The sequence below is a fragment of the Carya illinoinensis genome, chromosome 6 (assembly GCF_018687715.1).
Source record: "Carya illinoinensis cultivar Pawnee chromosome 6, C.illinoinensisPawnee_v1, whole genome shotgun sequence".
Taxonomy (NCBI): domain Eukaryota; kingdom Viridiplantae; phylum Streptophyta; class Magnoliopsida; order Fagales; family Juglandaceae; genus Carya; species Carya illinoinensis.
In genome coordinates, this window is record NC_056757.1 from 20968355 (window position 1) to 20994072 (window position 25718).

Genomic DNA, 25718 nt, shown 5'->3' on the forward strand with positions numbered 1-25718 from the left:
TGCATTGACAATCAACTTCAAGAGAAAGTGGAGGTCTAACTAGTAGAAAAAGATTTAAGGTGGAAGCAACGTGGAAAGTAGCATTGGTTGCTACATGGTGATAGAAACATAAAATTCTACCATATGTATGCAAGCCAAAGAAGGAAAACCAATTCAATCAGCCAGATTATGGATCCAAATGGAAATCTGATTACAAACCAAGCTCAAATAGGTGATGTATTTATAGAATTTTTCTATGCATTATTTACTTCATCTAACCCATCTGCTATTGAAAGTTGTCTGTGTGGCATGAATACCAAAGTTACAGTTGATATGAACTCAAAGCTACTGATGAATTTCTCTGAGTTGGAAGTAAAAGAAGTAGTCTTTCAAATGATTACTTTTAGCTCACCTGGGCTTGATGGGTTCCCTGCCCATTTTTATCAAACAAATTGGAATACCATTGGGAAAGATTTTTGCAAGTTTGCTCTCCAAGTACTCAACCAAAGTGCTACTTTAAAGAATATCAATGCTACTTTTATCACCTTTATACTTAAGACAAAGGAGCCAAAGAATGTTGTTTATTGACCTATAAGCCTATGTATTTATAAAATAATTGCTAAGGTTCTATCAAACAGGCTAAAAGTTGTTCTTCATGATATTTTTTTTCTTAATGAAAGTGCTTTTGTTGCCAACAGACTAATAGACTAATTTCTGATAATATTATGGTGGCATATGAAACACTCCATACTTTGAGCTCACGAGTGAAGGAACAATCTGGTTATATGGCTCTTAAGCTTGATATGAGCAAGACCTTTGATCGTGTAGAATGGAGTTTTCTTGAAGTAGTTATAAGCATATTGGGCTTTTATGGAAGGTTTATCTCACTTATCATGGACTGTATCACTTTTGTTTCTTACTCCATTCTGATTAATGGAGAGCCACAAAGATCTTTTACCCCTTCTAGAGGTCCCAGACAGGGAGATCCCCTCTCCCCATATCCTTTTATCATTTGTGCAAAGGCATTGACATCTCTCTTGAACCAAGCTACAACTAAAGGCCTTATTTCAAATGTTCCAATTGGTAAAGGTCCCATCAAGATTAATCACTTATTATTATTATTATTATTATTATTATTATTATTATTATTATTATTATTATTATTATTTGCAGATGACAACATTTTATTCTGTAAAGCAAATTCTTTGGACTGAAGTCGAGTTATCCACATTCTTGATACCTATGAGAAAGCATCTGGTCAAATATTGAATAAGGAGAAGATCTCAATTTTCTTTAGTATAAGTACACCAGTTGAAGTACAAGATACTTTACTTACAATAGTTGGGGTTAAAGCAAGAGGATCATTTGAGAAGTAATTGGGACTTCCAATAGTGGTGAGGAGATCAAAAGTGGATGATTTCCATTCACTTGTTGATATGACTTAGGCTAGAATATCAAATTGGAAAACCAAATTCTTATCAGTTGCAATAAAGGAAATTCTCTTAAAAGTTGTCCTCCAAGCCTTACCAACATTTACTATGGGGATTTTCCTACTTCCTTATTCAACTACTCAAAGGCTTAACAAACTTTTAAAAAAGTTCTAGTGGGGTTATAATGAAGATCATTCGAAGATTCAATGGTTCAGATGGAATCAGACGGGACAACCAAAGGAAAAAAGGGGTTGGGGCTTAGAGATTTCAAAAGCTTTAATGAGGCTAAGCTATCAAAACAAAGCTAGTGCATTCTAAAACATCCAGAATCTCTCCTTGCTCATGTATTAAAGCAGAAATACTTCCCAAAAGTTGATTTTCTTGATGCTAAGTTGGGATCTATGCCTTCTTTTACCTGGAGGAGTATGCTTGTAGGACATCAACTCTTAAAGAATGGATTAGTGTGAAGAATTGGCAATGGACAACAAGTTAGGATCTGAGAAGATAAATGGCTCCCTTAGTTTCACTGTCATTTGATCCAATCTCAAAGAGTGACTAGTAATGAGTATGAGTTTGTGGCAAATCTTATAGATACTGATACAAAGAAATGGAAGGAAGATGCCCTTACAAATCTATTTTCTCCTTCAGAAGCTGAAGTCATTAAATCTATTCCAATTAGTCTTGGTGGCAAAGAGGATAAAATTGTATGGCATTATACAACCAATGGAGCTTTTTCAGTAAAAAGTGCATATTACCTCCATAAGGATCTAGAAAATAAACATGCTGGAGAATCTTCAAGTGGGAACTTGCACAGTGATATATGGAAATCTATTTGGAACCTAAAAGTGCCTAATAAAGTGAAGACGTTTATTTGGAGAGCTTGTAGTGATGCTTTACCCACTTATCTGTGGAGAAGGAAGGTGATCAAAGAGGCTTAGTGTCCTATTTGTAAACTTTTCCTTGAAACTGCTGAGCATGTTCTATGGTCTTGTGAAGTAGCTTGAGATGTTTAGAGCCAAGGTTGTTGAAGAATTCAGAAAATGAAAGGTACCAATGATTCTTTCTTTGAGGTATGGAGGCTTTTATTCAAAAATATGAGTTTGGAAGAACTTGATGAAGCTGCAGTTATAGCTAGACTACTTTGGCCGAGATTGAATAATGTGATACATGGTCAAGATTTTTCTCATCCAAACTTTATTCTCAGTAAAGCTAAAGAGGAGTTATATTTTTTCAAAGAGGTGCAAGGGAAGCACCCAGTTAAAGCATCTATAGAGCCAAGTAGGATTTGTGTATGGCATAAACCTCCAGAGGATATTTACAAAGTGAATTGGGATGCAGCTACAAGTAATATTGATGGAAGAATTGGAATAGGGGCTATCATGAGAGATTCTAATGGCAATGTTATTGGAACTCGTCGAGCTTCACATGACTTAGAAGCATATGCACTCATGTAGCAGTATTGTTAAGTCAAGAGGTAGGAATTAAACAGCTTATCATGGAAGGTGATGCTCTTCATCAGGTCATAAACAATCTTATAAGCTTGTTACTGACTGGAGCCAAGGAGGTCTACTGATTGAAGATGCAAAAGATATGCTCAACTCCTTTGCCCAAAGGTCTACTTGCCATATTAAGAGAGAGGGTAACATGGCTGCTCATATTTTAAGTAGAAATGCTCTTGAGTTGAACGAAGACCTGTATGATTTACTGATATACATGTACCCTTAAACATTGTTTCGTGTCTCCAACTCACAAATTAATATTATTATCAGCTCTCTTTATAAAAAATAATATTAGTAAAGGAGAAATATTTAAAATATTTTAATAAAATAATTAGGAACTGATAAAATTCATAATACTTTAAAATAAGTATAAGATATACAAAAATAAATTCAAGAATTTCGCTTTTATAAAATCTGTTTTTAATCCTAGCGCTTGTGCAAGTAAAAGTCTCTCTGTTGAAAAATAAAAAAGTAAAAGTCTCTCTCTAAAGGTTCATTAGTTTCGGATTTATGAAATCTCTGCGTGAACAAAACACTTCTCCCGTTTCAAATCAATCCAAAATATTTTCAAACTGCGAAAGACACCCACCTCCCTCTCCCACACACATATTCCGGAATACTTCATTTTATCTCTGATTCGTAGCATCCATCTCTCCTTATCTGTTGCTCTCTCTCTCTTCTCTGGTTCTTTCATGGAAAACAAGAGCAACGCAGGCAGCGATGCCAAAGTTGGTTCCGAATGTGCCAAGCCAAATCTTACCAACCATCATGAAGACCCTAATTATGTGCATGTTGAGGAACAAGAACAGGAAGTAGAGGTAGGCGGATCCGGCATCGAGCAAGCTCCTCAGCCGCCGCGTCAGCCCCCTAGAACCCCCTTTACTAATCTAAGTCAGGTCGAGGCTGACCTCGCTCTCGCACGTACCCTTCAGGAGCAGGTGCTTTTCTTCCCTCTATATTATTTTGTTTTATTTTTCTGAATTTCACACTTTAGGGTTTCTTGTGCAATTGTGCTTAACGAAACGATTCTTCTTCTTCTTCTTCTTCTTCTTTTTTGGGCGTAAAATAAAGTAGTTGGTTTTCTTGTAATTTGTAATGGCATTATTAAACTCTGATTTTGGAGCTGAACTTTTAGTATCGGTTAGTTTGCTTGGGAGGCACAGGAGAGGGATATTAAATTGAGACTAGTGCTGTCGGTTGGGGAATACAGGGCTTGGTATATGTACTCTTAGTTGGTTTCTTCATTTAAGAAATTAAATAACTGCTGAAGACGTAATAAATTATAGTCTACTTTATTATTATTATTATTATTATTATTATTATTATTATTATTATTATTATTATTATTATTATTTACATTGGTTTCATGGTTTTCCTTTGGTGCCAACCAATCCCAACTTGGAAATTATTGGTGTTTGAATTTGTTGTCAATTTTTGGGTATGGTTGGTTGCTGAGAAATGATGGGAGGAATGGTATGTGAACACTGTGTTTTACTTTATTGAAAACGCAATCCAATTCATCTCAGACACCCAGTGCCAATTAAAAAAAAAAAAAAACTCCAATCCAATCCAGTTGTTTAACCCTAATGCAACTAACGTGCTCTCAGCACACAAATCTAGGGCTAATATCCTATCTCACAGGTAATTACTTGTCTCTCCAACCCCTAGGTGTTGGCTCGAGTGGCAAGGGTCTTGGTCTTGGGGTATGCTCCCTAGGTCTAAGTTTTGAATCCTTGGGTAGCACAAACAATTTTTAGCGGCCACGTCTCACTGGTGAAAAGTCGACAATTATTTGATCTGTGTGATGTGGGGGCATTATGTAGGTCCGGGGTTAAACTGGTAAAAGAAATATTGTGTTTGCATGGCCGGGGTTCCTCATCATAAAAATGAAAATGACTTGTCTCTCCAATTTCTTAATGACCTGTGAGTAGTCTCAATAATCTTTGATGTTCTACTTGATGCATGTGGTTTCAATGGTGTTAATTTGCATTATGGACTAGGAAAGGGCATTCATGATGCTCCAAATGAACAATGAAGGAAGTGATTATGGAAGTTGGGAAGGTGGAAGCTATGCATATGATGACGAGGATGATTTTGATGATCCCCATGAGGACACTGATGAGGACGATGAGGAGGGATACGATGGAACCAACCTTGATGATGATGAGGATGCTTTTGATGTGCATGCTCATGATATGGCTGAAGAGGAAAACGACCCCCGTGTTGAATTCGATCCAGCTGTCTTTTTAAGTGATGAGGTCTATGCAAGAGCCCTACAAGATGCTGAAGACATAGAAATGGCTGCTAGACTGTTTGTGCTTGCAGGGTTAAATGATAGTAAGTGTTCATGGCTATTCTAGTACTCTTGTTATATATTTCTTTCTGAAGTTCTTACTGTTTTGCAATGGTTAGGTCTTCTAATAACTGTCCACTATTGCAGGGGAAGCTGACATAGAGGATCATGGTGGTTACTCTCTGACAACAGAAGTGGAAGAGGCAAGGATTTTTTAAAATATGCTGCAAGCACTGGTGTTGGTAAAAAGCATGCTATGTGCAAAGCAAAAAGCACCAGGGACTGATATTGCATTTAACCCTTAAATAATTTATACGTAGTTAGAACTCTAAAGGATCAAGGAACCCTGACTTGTTTGTTGAATGTAGCGAGTTTAGATATGCTCTTCACCTTCTTGCTATGCTAGTAGTTTTCATATTACAAGGTTGCAAATTATCTTTTTTCTTAAAGTCTCTATACATGCATTCAGTCATGCTTTTGATATACTTCATTGTGCCTTATGCGTTTGCTCTAGGATATCCTATAGCTTAAATGTACCACTTTTTAATAGCAAAATTTGTTTCATATTGATGAGACGAGTGGCTTTCAAATTGTTTGAGATGATGAAATTCATTGGATTTTCTTTAAGAAAATGTCTTGTACACTCTGTGAGGCCTCACTTTCTTTTATAGTTGATCTGAAAATTCACTCTAACCTTAGATTTTCTTGCTATTTTTGATTTTTGGTTATCTTTTCTCATTGTAGTACAGATCAATTCTTTTGCCTCACTGTACTCTCTTCAGAGTTTTATTTATTTATTTTTTATTAATTTTAGAAAGTACCGTTTAAAAAATCCATACTATGTTGAAATTAAGGTTTCTGTCCTGGTTTTGGGTGCCTTCTGTTAGTTAAATTAGTATGTTGGTGTTCATCTCTTTGCAATGAGACTGGTGCTCATGTCAGCTTACCTACACTTTTGCAGGACACGTGGGAGGAGGTTGACCCCGATGAGCTTTCCTATGAGGTAAACAGGGGTAGGGGTGAGCATCGGCTGGTCCGGACCGGCAAAACTGACCGGACCGGCACTGTTTGGACCGGACCGGACCGGACCGGACCCAATTCGGTCCGGTCCCATTTTTAAGGGACCGAAAAGATTCGGTCCGGTCCCGGTCCGGGAGTTTTCCACCCCGGACCGAATAGAAATAAAAAAAAAAAAATATTATTTATATATATTATTTATATAATAGTATTAGCATATTACTAATATATATAATAGTATACTATATGTATATATATTAAATATATTACAATATAATTACATAAATATTAAAAAAAATGTCATTAAATATTAGCATATTATATAAATATATAGTTATCACTATTACTATTATTACATATAGTTATTAGTTATAGTATAGTTATTATTACATATATTTATTAGTTATAGTATTATTACTAATAGACTAATAGTATTAGCATATTACTAATATATATATATATAATACTATATGTATATATATTAAATATATTACAATATAATTACATAAATATTAAAAAAAATGTCATTAGATAAAAAAAAAAAAAAAAGTCAACCTTGGACCGAATGGACCGACCGGACCGGACCGGACCGAATAGGACCGGACCGGACCGGTCCTGATGGAGTTCGGTCCGGTCCAGGGTGGAAAAACCCTAGACCGAATAGGTCCGGTCCGGTCCACAAAACCTCCCCGGACCGGACTGGACCGGACCGGACCGAACTCACCATTAAACAGGGGTTTTGTTCCTACTGCCTTGGTGGACCTTTTTTTTTGGGGGGTGTGTGGTTCTCTTGTTTCTTCGATTAACATATGATTTAATATTCAGGAATTGATTGCGCTTGGTGAAGTAGTTGGAACTGAGAGTAGAGGGCTTTCAGCTGATACAATTGCGTCTTTGCCTTCAGTAAATTATAAATCAGGAAGCAATCAGAATGGAAACAATGATTCGTACGCCCACTAGAAACCATTTTTAAAGGTTGTATAATATTTTTGCTGTGATTAATTTTTGTGCTTGTGTTTCAGATGTGTCATTTGTCGGTTGGACTACGAGGATGGTGAAACATTGACAGTGCTTTCTTGCAAACATTCTTACCATTCTGAATGCATAAGCGATTGGTTGAAAATAAACAAGGTATGTTCATGCACTTCAATATTTGTACTGCCCACAGAGACAATTATAGTTTTGAATGGACACTTATTTTTAGTTATAGTTAGGTCAAGAGAAAATAAGCAGTTATAGTTAGGTTATCGCTTCCACATGAAAATTATGTTTTCCAAGTCGAGGGAATATAAATATTTTTTAACATTAGTTATTGCTTGGAATATGCTGCTACTGCAATGAGGTAATGAAAATGAAATCCTATGTGGCGGGGCTGCTGAAGATTTTGAACAAGAGTAATACTAGATACAACCTTAGGGTGTGCAAGCCCTGTACACTCATTTTGGAAAAAAGTTTTGCCACCATTAGAAAGTGAGTTTTTTCATGTGGATCTCAGATTTACCCACTTTTTTCAAAGGGATTATGTAGGGCTTGCACATCCTAGGACTGTAGAAATAATTTCCCTTTGAACAAAAGGCTAAAGAAGATTGCGATGCCATTGGAAATCACGGAGTGGAGCCATCAACACTTTTTAACATGAAATAAATAAACGCATGCAAGCCTTATGCTTGATTTCTCTTGGAGTAACCTATCTATTAACACATCGCTAAGTCCCACATTGAATGAGTGAAGTATATAATAGATGTGAGTATGATAAAGGTGCATTCAGTACTACATCCCACATTGCTTCCTTACTAGGCAGAACTGGGTTTTATAATTATTCTAAGGAGCTGCAATTGTAACCATGAAAAGTCTTTTTTTAGTTTTAGTCCATTGTGGCTTTACAGTTGTTGATATCACAGCAAAGATATAAGGCCTTAAATTTGTTACTCTGCATTCTAATTGAGTCAAACTAAAACCTGTCGACAACCCCGCCCTGAGAGTTGAAAGTAAACCAAGCACAATTTTAGGAGATTCACAGAATTCCTAAAACTATCTCCAATTACATTGCAAATTATGTGAACAGAGTAATAATCTGCTTGAAGGTCGCTCTATCTCTCTAATTTTTCTTCCATGTTTGCCAGCCTTGTGCACTTGAACAGAACAATAGTCTCGCTAACCTTCAAGTTTAAATTCAAGATTTGAAGAAAGTAAATAAGAAACCATATGTGGAAAAGAGGAAGAACAAAGTGCAACTAGTCATAAATTTCAAAAAAACAAGTCACCATTTTAATGTTTGGATTTTGCATCGCTGTGGGTGAGTTATGTAAATCTTGGACTCTTTTGAACTTTGTATACAACAATTTAATTTGCTGCTTTTGGTTCCACATTATGGACAAGTTTTGCATCTGCCATGATGCCTAGAGATTTTGACTTTTAGTTTAGTTTTGTTTGTTTATAACTCCTAAGTTAGTTAAATTTTCTGATCTACTTGTATATCATATATACATTGAGCCAGTACAAAGTCAAGGCAGGACTGGCTAAAAGGAGAGCCTTCTGGCGATGTTTGCTGCATCCTGAAAATTAAGTGGCCTGCCATTCTTGTATAGTACTTGGGGTCTTATTCTGCACTATGCCATCAATACGACAAATTGCCTCATTGGAGGTAACTTAGCCCACTCATCTAGTGCACTAGTATTGTTAGGTGTCATTAATCTCCTTGTAATTAAGCTAATACAGCATTTTCACATAGGAGTCTCACAGATGTGGGTTCAACAGGGCCACACATGAACTAGAGGGGTGTGGAAATGACAATTGCGAGTGTCGAAATCATTTCCCTTTATCCTTAACATAGACACTCTCCTCAGCAATTCAGGTTGCAATGGAATGTTTAATTGCCTCTTTGGCAGGTCAACACTATTGGATGGATTTTCTAAATATGCCATGTTGGTTTATTTTTCTTTTCTATATCAACTGACGTCCATCCATGACTTATGGGTGATTGTAAGGCCATCTTCAAGGTGTGTGTGTGTGTGTGAAAATCATTTCCCTTTCCATTAACATAGAAGCTCACCCTAGCAACTCAGGTTGCAATGGAATGTTTAATTGCCTTGTCTTTTGGCAGGTCAACGCTAATGAATGGATTTTCTAAATGTCATTTAGGTTTATTTTTCTTTTCTATATCTACTGACATCCATCCATGACTTATAGATGATTGTAAGGCCACCTTTATCATGCGTGTGTGAAGAATCTCTTGAAAATGAAGGCAGTGATCGGGAAAAGCAAAGTTTTGCAATAAGAAAAATTTATAGTGTAATTGCTCCCGAAGTGGTACTTACCCTTAAGAAGGTATCAGAGGGTGAGGTTGTGACTTCAACATCCAGTGCTTGCCAATTAAAAGAAGAAATCCAGTTTATAGAATGTAGAGGCTATTTACTCCTTTTGAGTTAATTTATTTTTTCCATTGAAGTACTCTTGATTCCTAGTGCGTAGCACTATTCTGAACATGTGCTCTCTCTCTCTCTCTCTCTCTCTCTCTCTCTCTCTCTCTCTCTCTCTCTCTCTACCGTAATATTGAAGTTTTGTGCAATAAGTCTTGATATCTTAATATAATTTCGGCTATCACTTCTATGTGGCCTAAATGAATGATCTAAGTGCCACAACTGTGTATCTGCTACACTCTGGCTTGCTCTTTGAACACATTTTATAAAAATAAAATAAAAAATAAAAAGTTAGGAAGAAAAAAGTTATGAATCTCCCTGTGATTGCAGGTCTGCCCTGTTTGCAACGCTGATGTTTCAATATCCGGCAACAGCTAGTGGAAGTCAAGAATATTAACAACAGTTGGCACACGGCTTTGGGTCATTGCTCTTGTTTCATACAGTTCTCTCGTGTACGGGAGGGAACACAAATGTCCCTGGTTGTCTCCATACTTCTTGAGAATAGTTTTATATCTTTATTAGATCTGGCCTTCTCTTTAAGATTACCTCTGATTAAAGATGGCTTGAGTTATACAAATTGGTAAACTGTTTGCATTGCTTGTGGCTTTTACGCTTCCACCAACTCGCACCATCTTCACTCAAGGCTTGGTTTGTTTAATAATTGAATTAAATTTAAATCAAAGTTTAGGCAAACTTATACAAATTTGACTTGAGTTGGTAAATAAGAGATGTCAAATCGTATTAATGGGTTGCGTTTGTGTCACGTCAAGTCGTGTATATTATATGATATAGGTCAGTCTGAAAATGAGCTATTAAGTTTAAAAGATTAGATTTTCAAATCCTAACATAACTTATTAAAATAATGAATTGATACGACATGATTTATTTTTACCTATTATGAATTAATTAAAAATATATTGACATGACATGTTTCGACCTGTTTTGACTTATTTCAACTTGTTTATATAAATAGATTGAATTAACTTGAATAATTCATTTGACTTAATTAACATAATTTCATACAATTTAAAATCACAATATCTTCTAAAAATATAAAACTAACTTCATATGTCTAAAACTACAATCTAAATAATAAAAATATCAAAATTATAATTCAAAGGAAGTGTGAGAGGTGGTCGTAACTTGTGAGAACTAACTCAACTAAAAATTGAGAGAGAGTTAGGAAATATGAAATAGGGTTAGGGTATTTTTGTTTTTAAGTTAAAAATGATATAATTGTAATTTTGAGTAAAAAATTTAAATAGTCACTAACGGGTTAAGCGGGTTAATCTGTTAGTGACTCATTAATTAATCGTGTTTTAACAGTCATTACATTTTAATCTGAATCCGTTAACATCAAACTCAAATCCACTAATTTCATGTCATGTTCATATTGGGTTAATAGATCATATCACATATTGCCACCTCTAATAAATATAAGTTCATATAGATTTGTATAATTTCATATATATTTTTTACTTTTTATAGTAATATTCTAGCTTTAATTATAACTTAGGTATGTACAATGATTTGATGGATGCCATTTGAATTCCTTGAATATCAGACCCGAATGTGTACATGCACGAAAGTATATATAAGCTATATTATTTAAAATTTGTTTAATAAAATTTGAGGATAAAGTTATAAGATATATTATTTATTTATTGATATAAAGTTACATATGGTTGATTATAAAATCCCATAGTTATCAATTTAAGAGCATTAGCATTGGTTTTGTTAATTACTTAGGCAAAATTTTACTTTTCGTCTACCTAGTTATAAGGCTGTAATCAACTTGATCTCAATAGTTTTATTTAAACTTTGTTTGAACTTAGCTTTATAAGTTAAACTTTCATCTCGAGCTTGAGCTCTAACTTGACTAAAAAATGAGCTCGGATCAAGTTGTTTATTTATTATCCTATTTTTTGAATAAGACTTAATAATTAATAAATAAGATAAATAAAAAATAAAAAATTTAATATTAAATTTGTATAACTAACAAGTAAAATCTCTATTAAATTATAAGATTTTAAAAAAATATATATATACATACATAGGTGTATGTATATATTTATTAATATATGAATAAGTTTTAATTGAATCGAGCTAACGAGTCAAGTCGAATTTAGTAGGGTACGTGTCATCTACTAATCCAACGAGTATTTGCTTTCACTGACTATCTTCTTCTTCTTCTTCTTCTTCTTTTTTTTTTTCATGAGTCGAGTTTAATTTGAGTACAACTAAGCGAGTATCGAGCGGGCTATTAAACAAATTAGTTCATTTATACCTATTCAAAAGTTAGAACCTCATATTGGATTAGTTATCTTATTCTATATAATAATAATTTTTTTAAAAAAGAATTCTACTTTGTATATTCATGTTTCTTATTTATTTTGTTAAATACTTTTTAATCTTCATCTTGATAGTTTTCAACAACCTACAAATCATTTATATAAACCTAAAACTTTAGTGAAAATGTTACTGTTTGGCTAGAGAAAAAATAACATAAAAACTTTAGATGGTTAAGTTACTATTTATTTACATATATGGGCAACTATTGTAACTCATAACTTAGATAACTTATATTTGAATATTTCAATGCAGGCCGGTTTTTCTACATCTTAGATAAGCATTCAATACGAGTACTCTAAAAAGTTTATGTAACTACATGGAAATTTGGAATATATACATAAAAGTTTCTAAAAACTAATAATTTAAAAGGCATAAATCATTAAGAAATTCGTCAAATTAAATAAAAGTAGATAGATACTAAAGCAAAGACATCTGAAGTAAAAAACACTTGAGACAAAACACAGTATATAAAAACGATAATTCAAAGGCATTTTTAATATAAGCTCAAATGTTTTGTCCACGGTGTTAACAACGTTTTTCGTACACCCTTGGGTTGGGTTCTCAGAGACTCAGGTCTTCAAGCTATTCTTGCATACAGTGAAACACTCCTAGGTCCGACAATCAGGGAGTAGCCTGATGGAATCTCCGATGCTTAAGTTAGCAAGAGATTTTAGAGGGACGAAAATCTTCTAGAGAGTCTAGTGAGTTCAAAGAAAAATTTGCGCTTGGGGTCAGTGACCCATGCCCTATGAGTGGGCGGGAAGAGCCTCTTGATAGAGCTCATTTAATGTGGTGTGGCTCCCTGGCACAGACAATTAACGTAGCATGCTCATCATAGTTTTTTTTTGGGGGGGGGGGGGGGGGGGCCTTGGACGTACAGTCCCATCAAGGTGGCGTGTTTTGTGCGCTATGTCTGGACAGGGGGAGGTTTGGTGTCCTCCGAATGCTGGTTGACCCGACCCGTCAACTCCGCCCATGTTATACTAGACCGAGGACTTCTTGAGTGGGCCGACGAGGGGTCAAGCGGGCTTTGGCCTATTCTCGGATAATGTTGCCATGAATTGGGTTGAGCTTGCTCCTTCAGGGAAAATCCCTCCAACAGTTACTGTGACGCCCCCAAATTCCGTTTGGGATCGGACGGACATTTGAAGCGTCGAGACATGCAACACAAGGTTACCTGCCTCCGTTCATGACATATAAGATGCAATATTCCTAACATGCATCTAACAATATACAATATTCGCAGCGGATAAATTTTTTCTTTAGCAATACTATGCACCAAATTGAAAATATTCCAAATACTTAAAACATACTTCATACATAAAAATCCATTGAACAACTAAGATCACAACACTAGTCCAAAATGGTTATGATATAAAAAGTAGTAGAGATGCAACTCGATCGTACAAGTAGTAATTTACGTTAATTACTATATCAACATTTATGTCGCACCGTTAGTTAGTCAACTGTGTCTAGTTGATCAGCTCCTGATTCTCCTTCAGGTCCTGTAACAAGATCTACCATTCGGGGGGAATGGTAGTTGGGACTACCAAAATGAGATTTGATTACAAATCTCAGTAAGTTAACAAAAAACTTCCACACAAGCTAATGATGCATGGATGACAGTAAAAACATAAATGCATAATCAAATTCATAAGTAATTAAAGCATAACTTGGAGTACAACATAGCATAATTGACATAACTTAAATTGAAACATGAATTGAACTTGACTTGACATGAACTTAATCTGAAACTTGACTTAGCATGAACTTGCTTTGAAACTTGAATTAACATGAAAAATATATACTTCACAGTTGTTGTGGCCCCATATATTTTACGTGTAAATACATACTCCACAGTTGTTGTGGCCCCATGTATTCTACGCAAACTTGACTTAACATGAAAAATACATACTCCACAGTTGTTGTGGCCCCATGTATTATACGTATAAATACATACTCCACAGTTGTTGTGGCCCCATGTATTCTACACAAACTTGACTTAACATGAAAAATACATACTCCACAGTTGTTGTGACCCCATGTATTCTACGTGTAAATACATACTCCACAGTTGTTGTGGCCCCATGTATTCTACGCATCACAATTGTAGTTAAATACATACTCCACAGTTGTTGTGGCCCCATGTATTCTACACAAACATAATGTACTCAAGATGAAACGTGACTGGAATACAAAAGGACTGAAGACCTGACGTAACATAACGTGACTTGAACATAACTTAGAATACATGACCAACTTGAGATATAAACATTTCGTAACATGGTATAACATATAATAGACAACATATTTAACATGACATACTTGCAACAGTGAATATTACATGACTTGACTTACATGTAATAGATGACATACTTAGCATGACGTACTTGTAATGTACAGTAATACATAACAGAATATATTATGTAACAGATAAAAATTGATGACAGAATAAATTCTGTATAATAGACAATTACATGATAACTTGACATGGCATGACACATATGATAACATACATACATACATTGTAGTTCTTTTACTTAGCACACATACACAGTAGACTGCTAGTAAGTTAAAAGCTAACTTACCTCGATCTCCGCGTTTCTTATAAAACTTCAAGTGCGATCACTAGGAACTGTAATTAGTGATTCTAAAAGTTAGAACTAAATCACTAAAAATTTGAAATATGAAAAATACTAACTTAAAGAGTAAAATTTTTATTTTACTCTCTACATGTGGGAAAATGATCGTTTTACCCATAACTTAAGGATTTTGCATACTAACTCCAAAAGTTTCCAAAATTTACATTTCTCATGTAAATTTTGTCCTAAATTTAAATATCAACTCAGAAAAATTTAAAACAAAACACAACTATGAAGAACACACTATGGCCGAAACATCCATAGGCCATTTCCCTTAATTTTTGTTGCAATTCCTTCCAACTTCAAAACTCATGCTTAAACCAAAATTTTGCAACAAACATCTTCCAATCCTAAGTTCAAAACCATATTTAAAACATCCATTTAGAAAAATCTAATAATTAACACCAAACTTTTTTGTAAAAAGATCCAAGCACTTGAATCACAAGTTTTGACCTTAAATCAAAACATCTCCAAGAATTTCAAAAATCAAATCTTACTTCTAACATATTCATAATATCATCCTAACATCAACCATGCTTTAAATCATCAAACTAAAGTCACCAAAATCACAAAATAACATTTGGAGTTTTTGGTTTTACACTTAGTCCAAAAACAGAAACTTTTTCCTCAACTAGTTTTGATACATCTCTTGATCTATGACTTATAAATATATGATCTTCAAACTAAACCATCACATGGTTTAAAAAGATGTCCTAAAACATATATAAGCTTCTAATTCAAGATCACATGGTTAGAAATTAACCAAAACATAAATTTAGCCAGGAATATCCACACTTTGGCTTATTTGAATATCTCTTTGCATAAAATTTCATATCTTTGACACTAACATCAAATATTTTCAAAATAATAATATAACATGTATATAAGATACTTAAGATCCTCCAATAAAATTATTAAAGTCATTAGAATAGGTTTAGACCACCAAAGAGTTAAACTTTCTCAAAACAGAAACTGTTTTTCTTCTTCCAGTTTCTAAGTTTCTAAATCTAAGAAAATCTTTCATCAAAACCTTTAATCATGCAAAAATCCTCAACCAATAGTCACATATACATGTTAAAAATACTCCATAAAAATTTTGGATCAATATCTATCCATTAGCTTGGTCAAAAACTCCAAACTATAACATATTCTCCAGTTTATCTCCCAGAATGACCTTTCTATAGTTTACACAATATTTGACTGACCAAATGATCTTCAAATGGGGCAAATAAGATATCCATGTAAACTAGACTCAAAAAGGAACAACTTATATGAAGGAGACTTTATGATAAAACACTTACAAAAGCTTTGAAATGGGTGTACAAAAGACCTCCTAAAAGCTATCCGAGAGAGAGTGTTTGATATTCTTTCAATGGAAAGTGTAAATGAAGATAATTTCATGGGGAGAGGTGGCTGGAGATACTTATGGATGTGATATGAAAGAGATGAGGCTGGAGTTGAGAGTTGAGTGTAGTTTTCTCCTACCCAAAAAAAATCTATAAATGATTATCTTATAATATTCTATCTAATAATATCTAAAAAAAAATCAACTTAAGATATTTTTATCTAATAATATCTATCAACTCAAAATATTTTTACCCAATAATATTCACGAAAATTACCTCAAGATATTTCTTTTTATCCAATAATATCTACAGTTTTGAACAGATGTTTTGTCCAAAAATATGAAAAAATGTTATTGCGCCATAAGACTTTAAATAACCCTCCGAATCTAATGGCACAAACCATAATACATTTTGACACTTCTAACTATCTCCAATAATCAAAAATACACTTATGATACCATAGTAAATAATAACACTAACTATATAGTTAGACAAAAACCTATACGATTAATGGATTCGTGAAAACTTATGGGGTTTTCACGAGGTTCCTAAGTTAATAGAAATTTCACAATTGAATTTCTAGAGGGCTGTTACAGTTACCCCCCTAATTCTCACCGAAGTGATCCGGTGGGAATTTCATAGGTTCCCATTCCCTAGCTTCCAATACAACTGACAGAAGTAGTTTCCAATCCCCTACTGTTAATGTGTCCTCGGGCAGTTACTTCGTGTGTTTTGTCCTGATTGGCTCCTGAGGGAGTGGCCTGGCGGTTCTCTTACCCCTAGTAATGGCCTGATCTCACTGGCTAGGAGTTCTTCCTTACTCACCAGATCCTAAAGAGGAGGAGAAATACTTGCAGCTTCGCTTTAGACTAATCATTTGTCCTTCTGAAGCAACAGTACGATAGGAAAGCCCCTTGGTCCAAACATTTCTTTTTCATATTCGGCATCTGGTGGGAGTATCCCCTAGGGTAGTCATCAGGACAAAACTTTCCAGTTCAAGCAAACTAGAGAGTCGTGGTAGAGGAAGGGCTTGTAAAGTCGTTGGCAATGTCGAACAACCTTCGCTACATCAAGCTTGTGCAGGACTGGGTTGCTTCTCATCCGAAGGCAGTTTGGTCGGATGTGTTGCTAAGTGCTAATAGCCTATCGCGATATCTCCCCGCCCATTTGTCATTATGCTGAGTGGCATCCTAGATTCCGCTGGAGCCCACTGGTCGTCTAGCTTGGAGGCGCTTTGTTAGTCCACCGGTAAAGGGGAAAGGAAAGAGGCTGTTGCAGTAGAGCTCGTCAGTTACGTTGGATTCTAATGATGATATTCCTCCCCTTTCTGGTCAGCTTTCAACGGGAGTCTCCACCCGAAGGTTTTCCCCTCCTCAGGCTAGGGGAAGCTGAATTTCCACACTTTTGAGTCCCAGGGTGTCATTCCCTTCTCCACGAGCATTTGGGGGTTCAGTGTGAAGGAGAGCTTGGATAAATGGTTGGCCACCACATTCCCTACTCCTTTCTTGTCTTTAATAGTAATGTCAAAATGTTGGAGGAGCAGCACACATTTGATTAGTCTTGGTTTGGTATCCATTTTAGTCAACAGGTATTTCAAAGCTGCATAGTCAGTGTAAATGACTACAGGTGATCCAAGAATGTAAGCCCTAAATTTTTCTAAGGCAAAGACTACTGCAAGCAACTCTTTCTCTGTGGTTGAATAATTTTTCTGGGCCCCACTCAAAGTCTTGCTAGCATAAGAAATGACATAGAGCAAGTTATTTTTACGCTAACCAAGAACAGCTCCTATGGCATTTTCACTAGCATCACACATTATTTCAAAGGGTAGGGTCCAGTCTAGAGGTTGTATGATTGAGGCTATGGTGAGTAACTCCTTGAGTTGCTCAAATGCTGATTGCTGGTCTGTGGTCCCCTAAAACTCAGTGTCATGCATTAGCAACTTACACAAGGGTTTAGAAATGCATTAGCAACTCAATGTCATTGTAGTATAGTGGTGAGTATTCCCGCCTGTCACGCTAGTGACCCGAGTTCTATCCCCAGCAACCGCGCCAAAAACTTGCTTCTCCAATTTTATTACCTCCCAAGTGCAAGAGGTGTTGTGTAGATTCTATTTCCCCTTTTAAAAACCAAAGGTTCAACCACTGGAGAGGGTGATTGACCTTTCCTTCTTCCTCTGATTCTAAAACTTCACTAGATATTGACAAATCAACACAAGTTGCTAAAGAAACCGAAAAAAAAAAAAAAATGAACAGACCCTCACAGATTCAATAAACTGATTAATAAGGTGAATTTCTAAATAAAATATAAATAAACCTGAGTCTTGGGCAACCTTCTTACAGTGAATAATCTAAGAGTTTCATTATCTCAGGATTTTCTCCAAATGTTATACCAATCGATGTTAGAACATTTGGATGATGAATCTCATATACGCCCAACCAAGAAATTGAAAAGATAAATTCAATAAATTTCCTATCAACCCAACTTCAACTAACAAGTTCAGAGTAATGGACTTTTTCACACTTCAAGTATCTAATGTCCTATCAATCTACAATAGATAAAAAAGAGTGGAACAAAACCATTAACTTCATTTCATACGGGGATGTAGAAACTCAAAGAAATGCAAATAATCATAATTTGAAAACCGAAACCCTTAAAGAAAAAATCCCGCTTGATAGTTTCCTTTGACTTAGGGTTCAGAAAAATTACTCCCCCTTCATCTCAGGATTCATCTATAAAAATAAAACAGAAAATCATTCACTCCAGCAAAATGAAAGGGATAACTAAAAATAGCAAAAACCATAGAATTTTTCTCTGCATTACGTAAGAAAACTAACTCCCTTCTCCTCGTGCTTCCTCCTACTTTTATCTTCGCTCTTTCCATCCTTTACTCTGCACCCAACTGATTCCTCTTCAATTCTATCTGGTTCCTTCTAGGGTGTAGGATCTGTAAGCACAAAGCGAGGGGTCAAAATTTGAGTGATGGGGTAAACCGAAATGAAGTGTTGGTGTGAAGGCGTAGTGGGTGTTTTAAGAGTATAAGATCTTTTTTGCCCCTTTATTCTTTTCCTTGATCACAGAATGTCCCTTATACAAAAGTGGTGATTAATTGAGTATTTGTAGAGAATCTTAGGTCAAAAAGCCTTAATTAAAATACTCACAAACTACATTTCTTTCACTTAATTAGTAGTTCATTCCCTTGAGAATCTCGTAGCCAGTAAGTCCTGGGACGGTTGCTGGCGACTACCACATAGAGGCGTTCCCATTGTGGTCCGAGCTTGCCCTCATCCCTTGTGGTGGTCCCTGTCTATTTTAGCACAAGGTCCCCGACTTTAAATGATCTCGGAGACACCCTCTGATTGAAGCAGTGCTCTACCTTTTTCTATATGCTACCATCGTTAGTTATGCCTCTTCTCAAATTTCTCTTATCAGGTTGAGTTGCTCTTCGAGGCGTCGATCGTTGGAGCGATGCTCATAGTGGTGTACTCGATAAGTTGGGATATCAACCTCAACTAATGGCATGGCTTTGTGACCATACGCCAGGGTGAACAGTGTTTCCCCTGTCGACATCCTCACAGTTGTCCTATACACCCACAGAATAGTCAAAAATTCTTCCGCCTAGGCTTCTTTCCGATCGCTCAACTTCTTCTTCAATATTTGTAGCAAGGTTTTGTTGGTTGCTTCCACCTGACCATTTGACTGGGGGTGACTTGGGGAGGAGTATCGGACTTGATTCCCAAGTCCTGGCACCAATTTCGGTAATGGTCAGAGTTGAATTGCCTCCCGTTGTCTAACACAATGTTGTGGGGCACTTCGAACTTGCAGATGATGCTCTTCCATAAGAAACGGGTGATGTTACTAGTTGTAATTGTGGCCAACACTTTAGCCTCGACCCACTTGGTAAAGTAATCCACCGCCACCACTACAAACTTTACCTTTCCCTTTCCCAGAGGCGGTCAGGGGGAGGTTATCGATACTAACTCCCCCAGCAGGCGATAGATGATTTCTGCATACTCCTGGCATTTCCTACACCTTTGCACATACTCTTTAGCATTTTTTGGAGCGTGTGACAGCTCGCATTGCCTTTCTTGCTAGTATCATTCCCCCAACGTGGTCACTGCATATCCCCTTGTGTATTTCAGCTAGCACTTGTCGGGCCTGCTCGCTTGAGATGCATCTTAATAGGGGCATACTGTATCCTTCGAGGTATAGCACTCTGTCAATCATGGTGTATCTTGCTGCTTGATTTCTCACTTTCCTCACCCCTTCCCTACTATCAGGAACTCCATCGTCATTCAAATACCGCAAGAAATCTTGTGCCCACTTGGGTGCGCTTAGGTCTACTTCCAATAACTCGATCCCCACGGCATGCACCTCGACAATCCTAAGGATGGCTAATTCTGGTATTGGTGCGGCTTCTTGATCGAATGCTATCCTCACCAATTTATCTGCCTTGTCGTTCTCAGCTCTCAGAATTTTCTGTATTTGGAAGTGTTGAAAGCAAGTGCATTCAGTCTATATCAATGTCTGATACTTTTTCAATTTTTCACTCTTCGCCGTGAATTCTCATCGCACCTTGTTGACTACTACCTAAGAATCTACTTTGACCTCCACTTCCTTGGCACCTAGGAACTTTGCTATAGTCGGGCCGAGAAAGAGTGCCTCGTACTCCACCTCGTACTCCGCCTCGTTGTTTGTAGTCTTGAACGTCAGCTTAATGGCATAATCTTGCTCTTCGCCATTGTCTGTGATGATATGCACCCCCACTACCCCTCCAGCTTGGCAAGAAGAGCCATCTATGAAAACTTGACAGGGCTTCACAGGTGGTGCATATCCTTCCACGCTAATGAAGCTAGTGGATTTCGCGACAAAGTCTGCCAAGACTTGTCCTTTTAGGGAGGTGTGCAGAGCGTACTCCATGTCAAACTCGCTCAGTTCTATGGCCCAGTTAGTGAGGCGGCCTGAGGAATCTGGACTTTGTAAGGCCTTCCTTAGAGGGGCTTCTATGATGACCCTGATTGGATGTGCCTGGAAGTACAGCCATAGCTTGTGGGTGGTTATTATTAGTGCAAAAGCAAGCTGCTGAATGAGAGGGTACTTGAGTTTTGCTCCCCTATACAATTGGCTGACATAGTAGACGGGTCTCTGAATTCCGTCATCGTCTTGCACTAGGGTTGAGAGACCGCCTACGAGAAAAAGAATAGATACAAGACTAATGTTTCTCCACATCACAACTGACTGAGCAATGGAGGATTGGTCAAAGTGAACGCAGTGTCACACTCTTCATTCTAGTCTTGTGCTTTCAGCAATACTCTAAAGAAAGGCAAACCTTTGTTTGTTGATCGTGACACGAATCGATTGGGGGCTGCTAGTCGACCGGTGAGTTTATGCACATCGTTTATGTTCTAGGGAGAAGACATGTCCAAGAAAACATTCACTTTCTCGGGGTTTGCCTCGATTCCTCTCTTCGATACCACAAACCCAAGAAATTTTCTTGACCCCACCCCAAATGCGCATTTGGCTGTATTTAGCTTCATTTTGTACCGTCTCAAGACCACGAAGGCCTCTCGGAGGTTGCCCAAGTGTTGCGTTGGGTCCTTGCTCTTGACTAGAAAATCATCCACATATACCTCCATATTCCTCCCGATCTGGGCTTTGAACATTCGATTGACTAGTCCGGCGGCCCTTGAGTTCTTCACACCAAACGGCATGGCGGAATAACAGTACAATCCCCTATTTCTAATGAATGACGTCTTCTCCTCATCGCTAGGATTCATATGAATTTGATTGTACCCCGAGTAGGCATCCATAAATCTTAGCATACAATGGCCAGCCATTGAATCCACAATGAGGTCAATGTGAGGGAGTGGGAAGTTGCCTTGGGGCATGCTTTGTTTAGATCCGTGAAGTCCATGCACATTCTCTACTTATAATTGGACAACCACTCTGAGTAACGTGCTTCCCCGTATGAATCCCATCTTAAGCAAGTGATCAACTTCTGCCGTGATGGCAATATTTTTCTCCACGTTGAAGTTTCTATACTTTTGCCATACCCATTGCCTTTTGGGGTCTACGCTTAAGTGATGCTGCATGATGGGTAGATCTATCCCTGGCATATCCTCATGACTCCACGCAAAGATGTCTCGATGCTCTATAAGTAGTTGTTGTAGCACTTTTCTCATGTTTGTAGTCATTCTGGTGTCGATTCTAGTAATTGCTTCCATTTGGCTATGATCCAACAAGATCAGTTCCAAAGGCTTATTCGCCTCCACCTTCTTCAATGTATATTCATCCCTCGTTTCGCTTTCTATAGGGATGTATTCCGGAATCGGTGGGGGATCAGGGAGTGCCTCCCTTCTTGGCCGCTCAAATTGGACTCCCCCTCTAATGTTCTCCGATTGATCGCCTGTCTCGCACTGCATCGTTGCCCGCATCCTTTCCTGTTGTCTCTCTTCCGTGGTCGTCCCCCTGGCACTTACTAGCTTCAATGTTCTACCTATCCTCAGAGCCTTCCAAGGATGGGTTCTCGTAGGTGCCCAAAGGACACGTTTGAGTTTTTTAGTTTTTTTAATCCCACAGATGGTGCCAACTATTAACAATGTGTTTAATACACCCTTGTGCTAGGTCCTTGGCGACTCAAGTCTTCAAGCAATTCCTACACACAATGAAACATGCCTGGGTCCAGTGACTAGTAGGGTGGCTAGATGGAGCCTCCAATGCTTAAGTTAGTGAGAGATTTTAGAGGGAAAAAAATCTACTAGAGAGTCTAGTGAGTTCAAAGAAAAACCTACGATCCGGTGCTTGGAAGGCCGCTCTTATACTTGCACTTGGAGTCAGCGACCCATGCCCTGTGATTGGGAGGGAATATGCCCCTTGACAGAGTTCATTTAATGTGGTTTGGCTCCATGGCACAGACAATTAACACAGCATGGCCACTGTAGTAAGTGGCGCTTGGACGTAGAGTCCCATCAAGGTGGCATGTTCTGTGCTCTCTGTCTGGATAGGAGGAGGTCCAATGTCCTCCGAATAACTTGACCCGTCAGCCCGGCCCATGCTATACTAGACCGAGGACTTTGTGGATGGGTCGATGAGGGGTCAAGTGCCCTTTGGCCTATTCTAGGACAGTGTCACCATGAATTGGGCTCGGCTTGCCCCTTCAGGGAAAATCCCCCTAACACAAGGTTCATGCCCATGAGCACACTTCTCCCTCAGCATCTCAAAGGCTGCTAAACATCCTCTCTTTTGCATAGGCACCCAAAAATATAGTTGTGGATAAATGGGTTGGTTCAAATCTTGACACCTTCATATCTGAAAAAAGCTCGTAACTTTCTACCAGTCTAGTTGAATTGCATAGAGCATCAATTGAGTTACTATAGAATAAAATATTTGATTCACTAACAATGAATTTCATATCATGGAAAGTGCTAATTGCTAAATCAAACTTACCAGTCTTGAGTAGACCATTAATGACAATACTAAAAGATGTAGTGTTAGGACGAATGACTTTCTTAACCCTTAAGCATTTATGGTCCTCAATCTCTCTAACAAATTGATCTACCATCATTACATGAAGAAAGAGACAAACTTTATCCAATGAGTAGTTATTGACAAAGCAATTTAAAAAAGAATTGTAAAGTAAAATCTATCCTCCTTGTTATCTTCTTCTTTCTTTCTTTCTTTCTTTCTTTCTTTTTTTCTTTTTTTTTTTTCTATTGGCACCAGGTGTTCAAGAACAGCGTCCGGACTAATCTCGGGGTGCACAGGCCCTTGACAAGGAGTTTCACACAAGTGCACATAGAGTAATTCAAGGGAGAAATTCCCCAGTCCGATGGGCCCTAGAGATTGTTTGCATCCAAGGGGATTTGAGCCTTAGATCTTGGGAGAGCATACCCTCAAATCCAAGGCCTTTACCACTTAAGCCAACTCCAAGTGGTTCCTCATCATCTTCTTGCCCTTCTGAAAGAAATCGAATCATTTCCTCTCTTCAGAGGAAGATGTCATAAGCTTTGTAATTATTCCAACATCAAAATGAATTCCCACCTTCTTCATTTCTTAATACAAGCATAAAGCTTTTTCTCCATCTCTTTATTTTCACAGAGTCCTCCTATCAGCACACCATATATTGAAACATCGACACTAAATCCTAATTGCCGCATTTAATCAAACAATTGAAGGGCCTTATCCACTCTGGATTCCCTTACAAACCTATGAATCAAAACGTAAAAGGTCTTTTGATTTAGTCTCATATTTCAATCAATTCAAAGGCCTTATCTACCTCACCCCACTTGCTAAAATCCAAAACTAAGATAGAGAACACGTCTTCCCCATCCCTTCTCATTCAAATCATTGAGCACACTCAATGCTTTTCCAAACTTCTCGGCATTGTAATAAACTTGCAACACCAAGATCATGGTGTGCTTATCAAATTTTCAACCATAATCTTGGATCTCTTTCAATCCCATTTCAATCAAATCAATTGATTTAGACTTAAATATAGCCTCATGCAAAACTTCAAAACAAGCTTTAGATTAAGGTTTCTTATTGAAGCTCAATCTAATTTGGGGATGAATCTTAAATAGGGTTTCAAATTTCATCTCCAAATTAGATTTTTGAAACTCTAACTTCATTCCATCACACAAATCCAATTCACAGTAACAACACTATCTAATCCCATTCTCCATTCAAAACAGTCCTAGCCTCCATCGAAATTTGAAAATTTCAAGCAAATATAGAGTTTCTAACATCACAAGGTTTTGAGATACTTACAGTTAAGAGTGGAAAGTGGAAGATGGCACTTGAGAGAGAACCCTATGGCGACTGGGATGGCAACGTGAGAAAGCAACGGACATGAGGCATGAGCTTAAGCGAGTATGAGGGGATGGGTGGAGGGGACAAAAATCGCGAGAGGGGGGGCTTAGGTTATAAGGTGGCAAAACGAGTAATACTATGCACCATACTTCCATCCCATTATATAAAATGTGACTCTTTTATCACTTTTGGATGATCCTTTATTTTTTTAAATAATAAATATAAAAATTGATGGGCAATACGACCTCATTATAGTGGGATGAAAGTAAGATATGAGCGTGGTGTTTTGATATTTTCCAGTTTTTTAACACCCTAAACGACGTCATTATACACACACACACATATTTATATATATTCATAAGTATAAATATGTGGGCCAAGGGGGGATGGGGTGTAGGATTCACACCCAATCTCCGCCTACATATTATATTTTTTGGATAATGATAGGCTTACCACTTCCTACCACTTCTTTACTACTCTATTGTGTTTTGAAATTTTTATTTTTTTATTACTTTCTTTTAAGTATTTTTTTTAGCATCCCTAATCATTAAGAAAAATAATACAGTTTCACTAATAGTCACTTCCTTAACCAAGTAAAAATTAAAAATTAAAAAAATAAATAAAATAGTAAATAGGTGGTAGGAGATAGTAAGCTTATCATTATCCTTTTTTTTTTCTTCGAGAGCCACCCATCTGCCCCCTCATCAGGGTGGGTACGCTGCACATTTGATGTGGGGGCTAAGTGGGCTAGATGCAGGTTGTTGCCCAGCACATCTAGTTGGAACTAATAGTGATGTATTGGATTTGACTATTTCAAAGTATTTGATGCAACTTTTCATGCACTTATCCTCCATATCATCTAATGGAGCGCCGTGTGACCTCCATGTGCCAGAACATGAACACATAAGCGCATCATGAACATTTGCTCCAATGATG

General features: G+C 37.1%; 1 protein-coding gene across 3 annotated transcripts; it reads left to right on the top strand.

Annotated features, from left to right (window-relative positions):
• Positions 1-3391: 3391 nt before the first annotated feature.
• Positions 3392-10233, top strand: LOC122313936 (E3 ubiquitin ligase BIG BROTHER-related-like). 3 transcript variants are annotated; one of them, XR_006243543.1, is made up of 8 exons: positions 3396-3846; positions 4909-5245; positions 5349-5404; positions 6163-6204; positions 7044-7165; positions 7241-7349; positions 8716-8862; positions 9968-10233. XR_006243543.1 is itself a non-coding variant. In XM_043129272.1 (7 exons), the coding sequence occupies exons 1-7, from the start codon at positions 3601-3603 to the stop codon at positions 9645-9647; spliced, it is 1152 nt and encodes a 383-aa protein (XP_042985206.1). In that variant the 5' UTR covers positions 3392-3600; the 3' UTR covers positions 9648-9703. The 3 variants fall into 3 exon arrangements, 2 of the variants coding, with proteins under 2 accessions (XP_042985206.1, XP_042985208.1); XM_043129272.1 differs by lacking the exons at positions 8716-8862; positions 9968-10233 and adding an exon at positions 9408-9703 and having other exon boundaries at positions 3392-3846; XM_043129274.1 differs by lacking the exon at positions 8716-8862 and having other exon boundaries at positions 3400-3846.
• Positions 10234-25718: the final 15485 nt, after the last annotated feature.

Bases quoted from the DNA above. Each gene is read 5' to 3' on its own strand.
- LOC122313936 (XM_043129272.1), top strand. From the start codon at position 3,601: ATGGAAAACAAGAGCAACGCAGGCAGCGATGCCAAAGTTGGTTCCGAA. The intron at 5,405-6,162 runs GCAAGGATTTTT...ACACTTTTGCAG, and splicing joins TGACAACAGAAGTGGAAGAG to GACACGTGGGAGGAGGTTGA. The intron at 6,205-7,043 runs GTAAACAGGGGT...TTTAATATTCAG, and splicing joins CCGATGAGCTTTCCTATGAG to GAATTGATTGCGCTTGGTGA.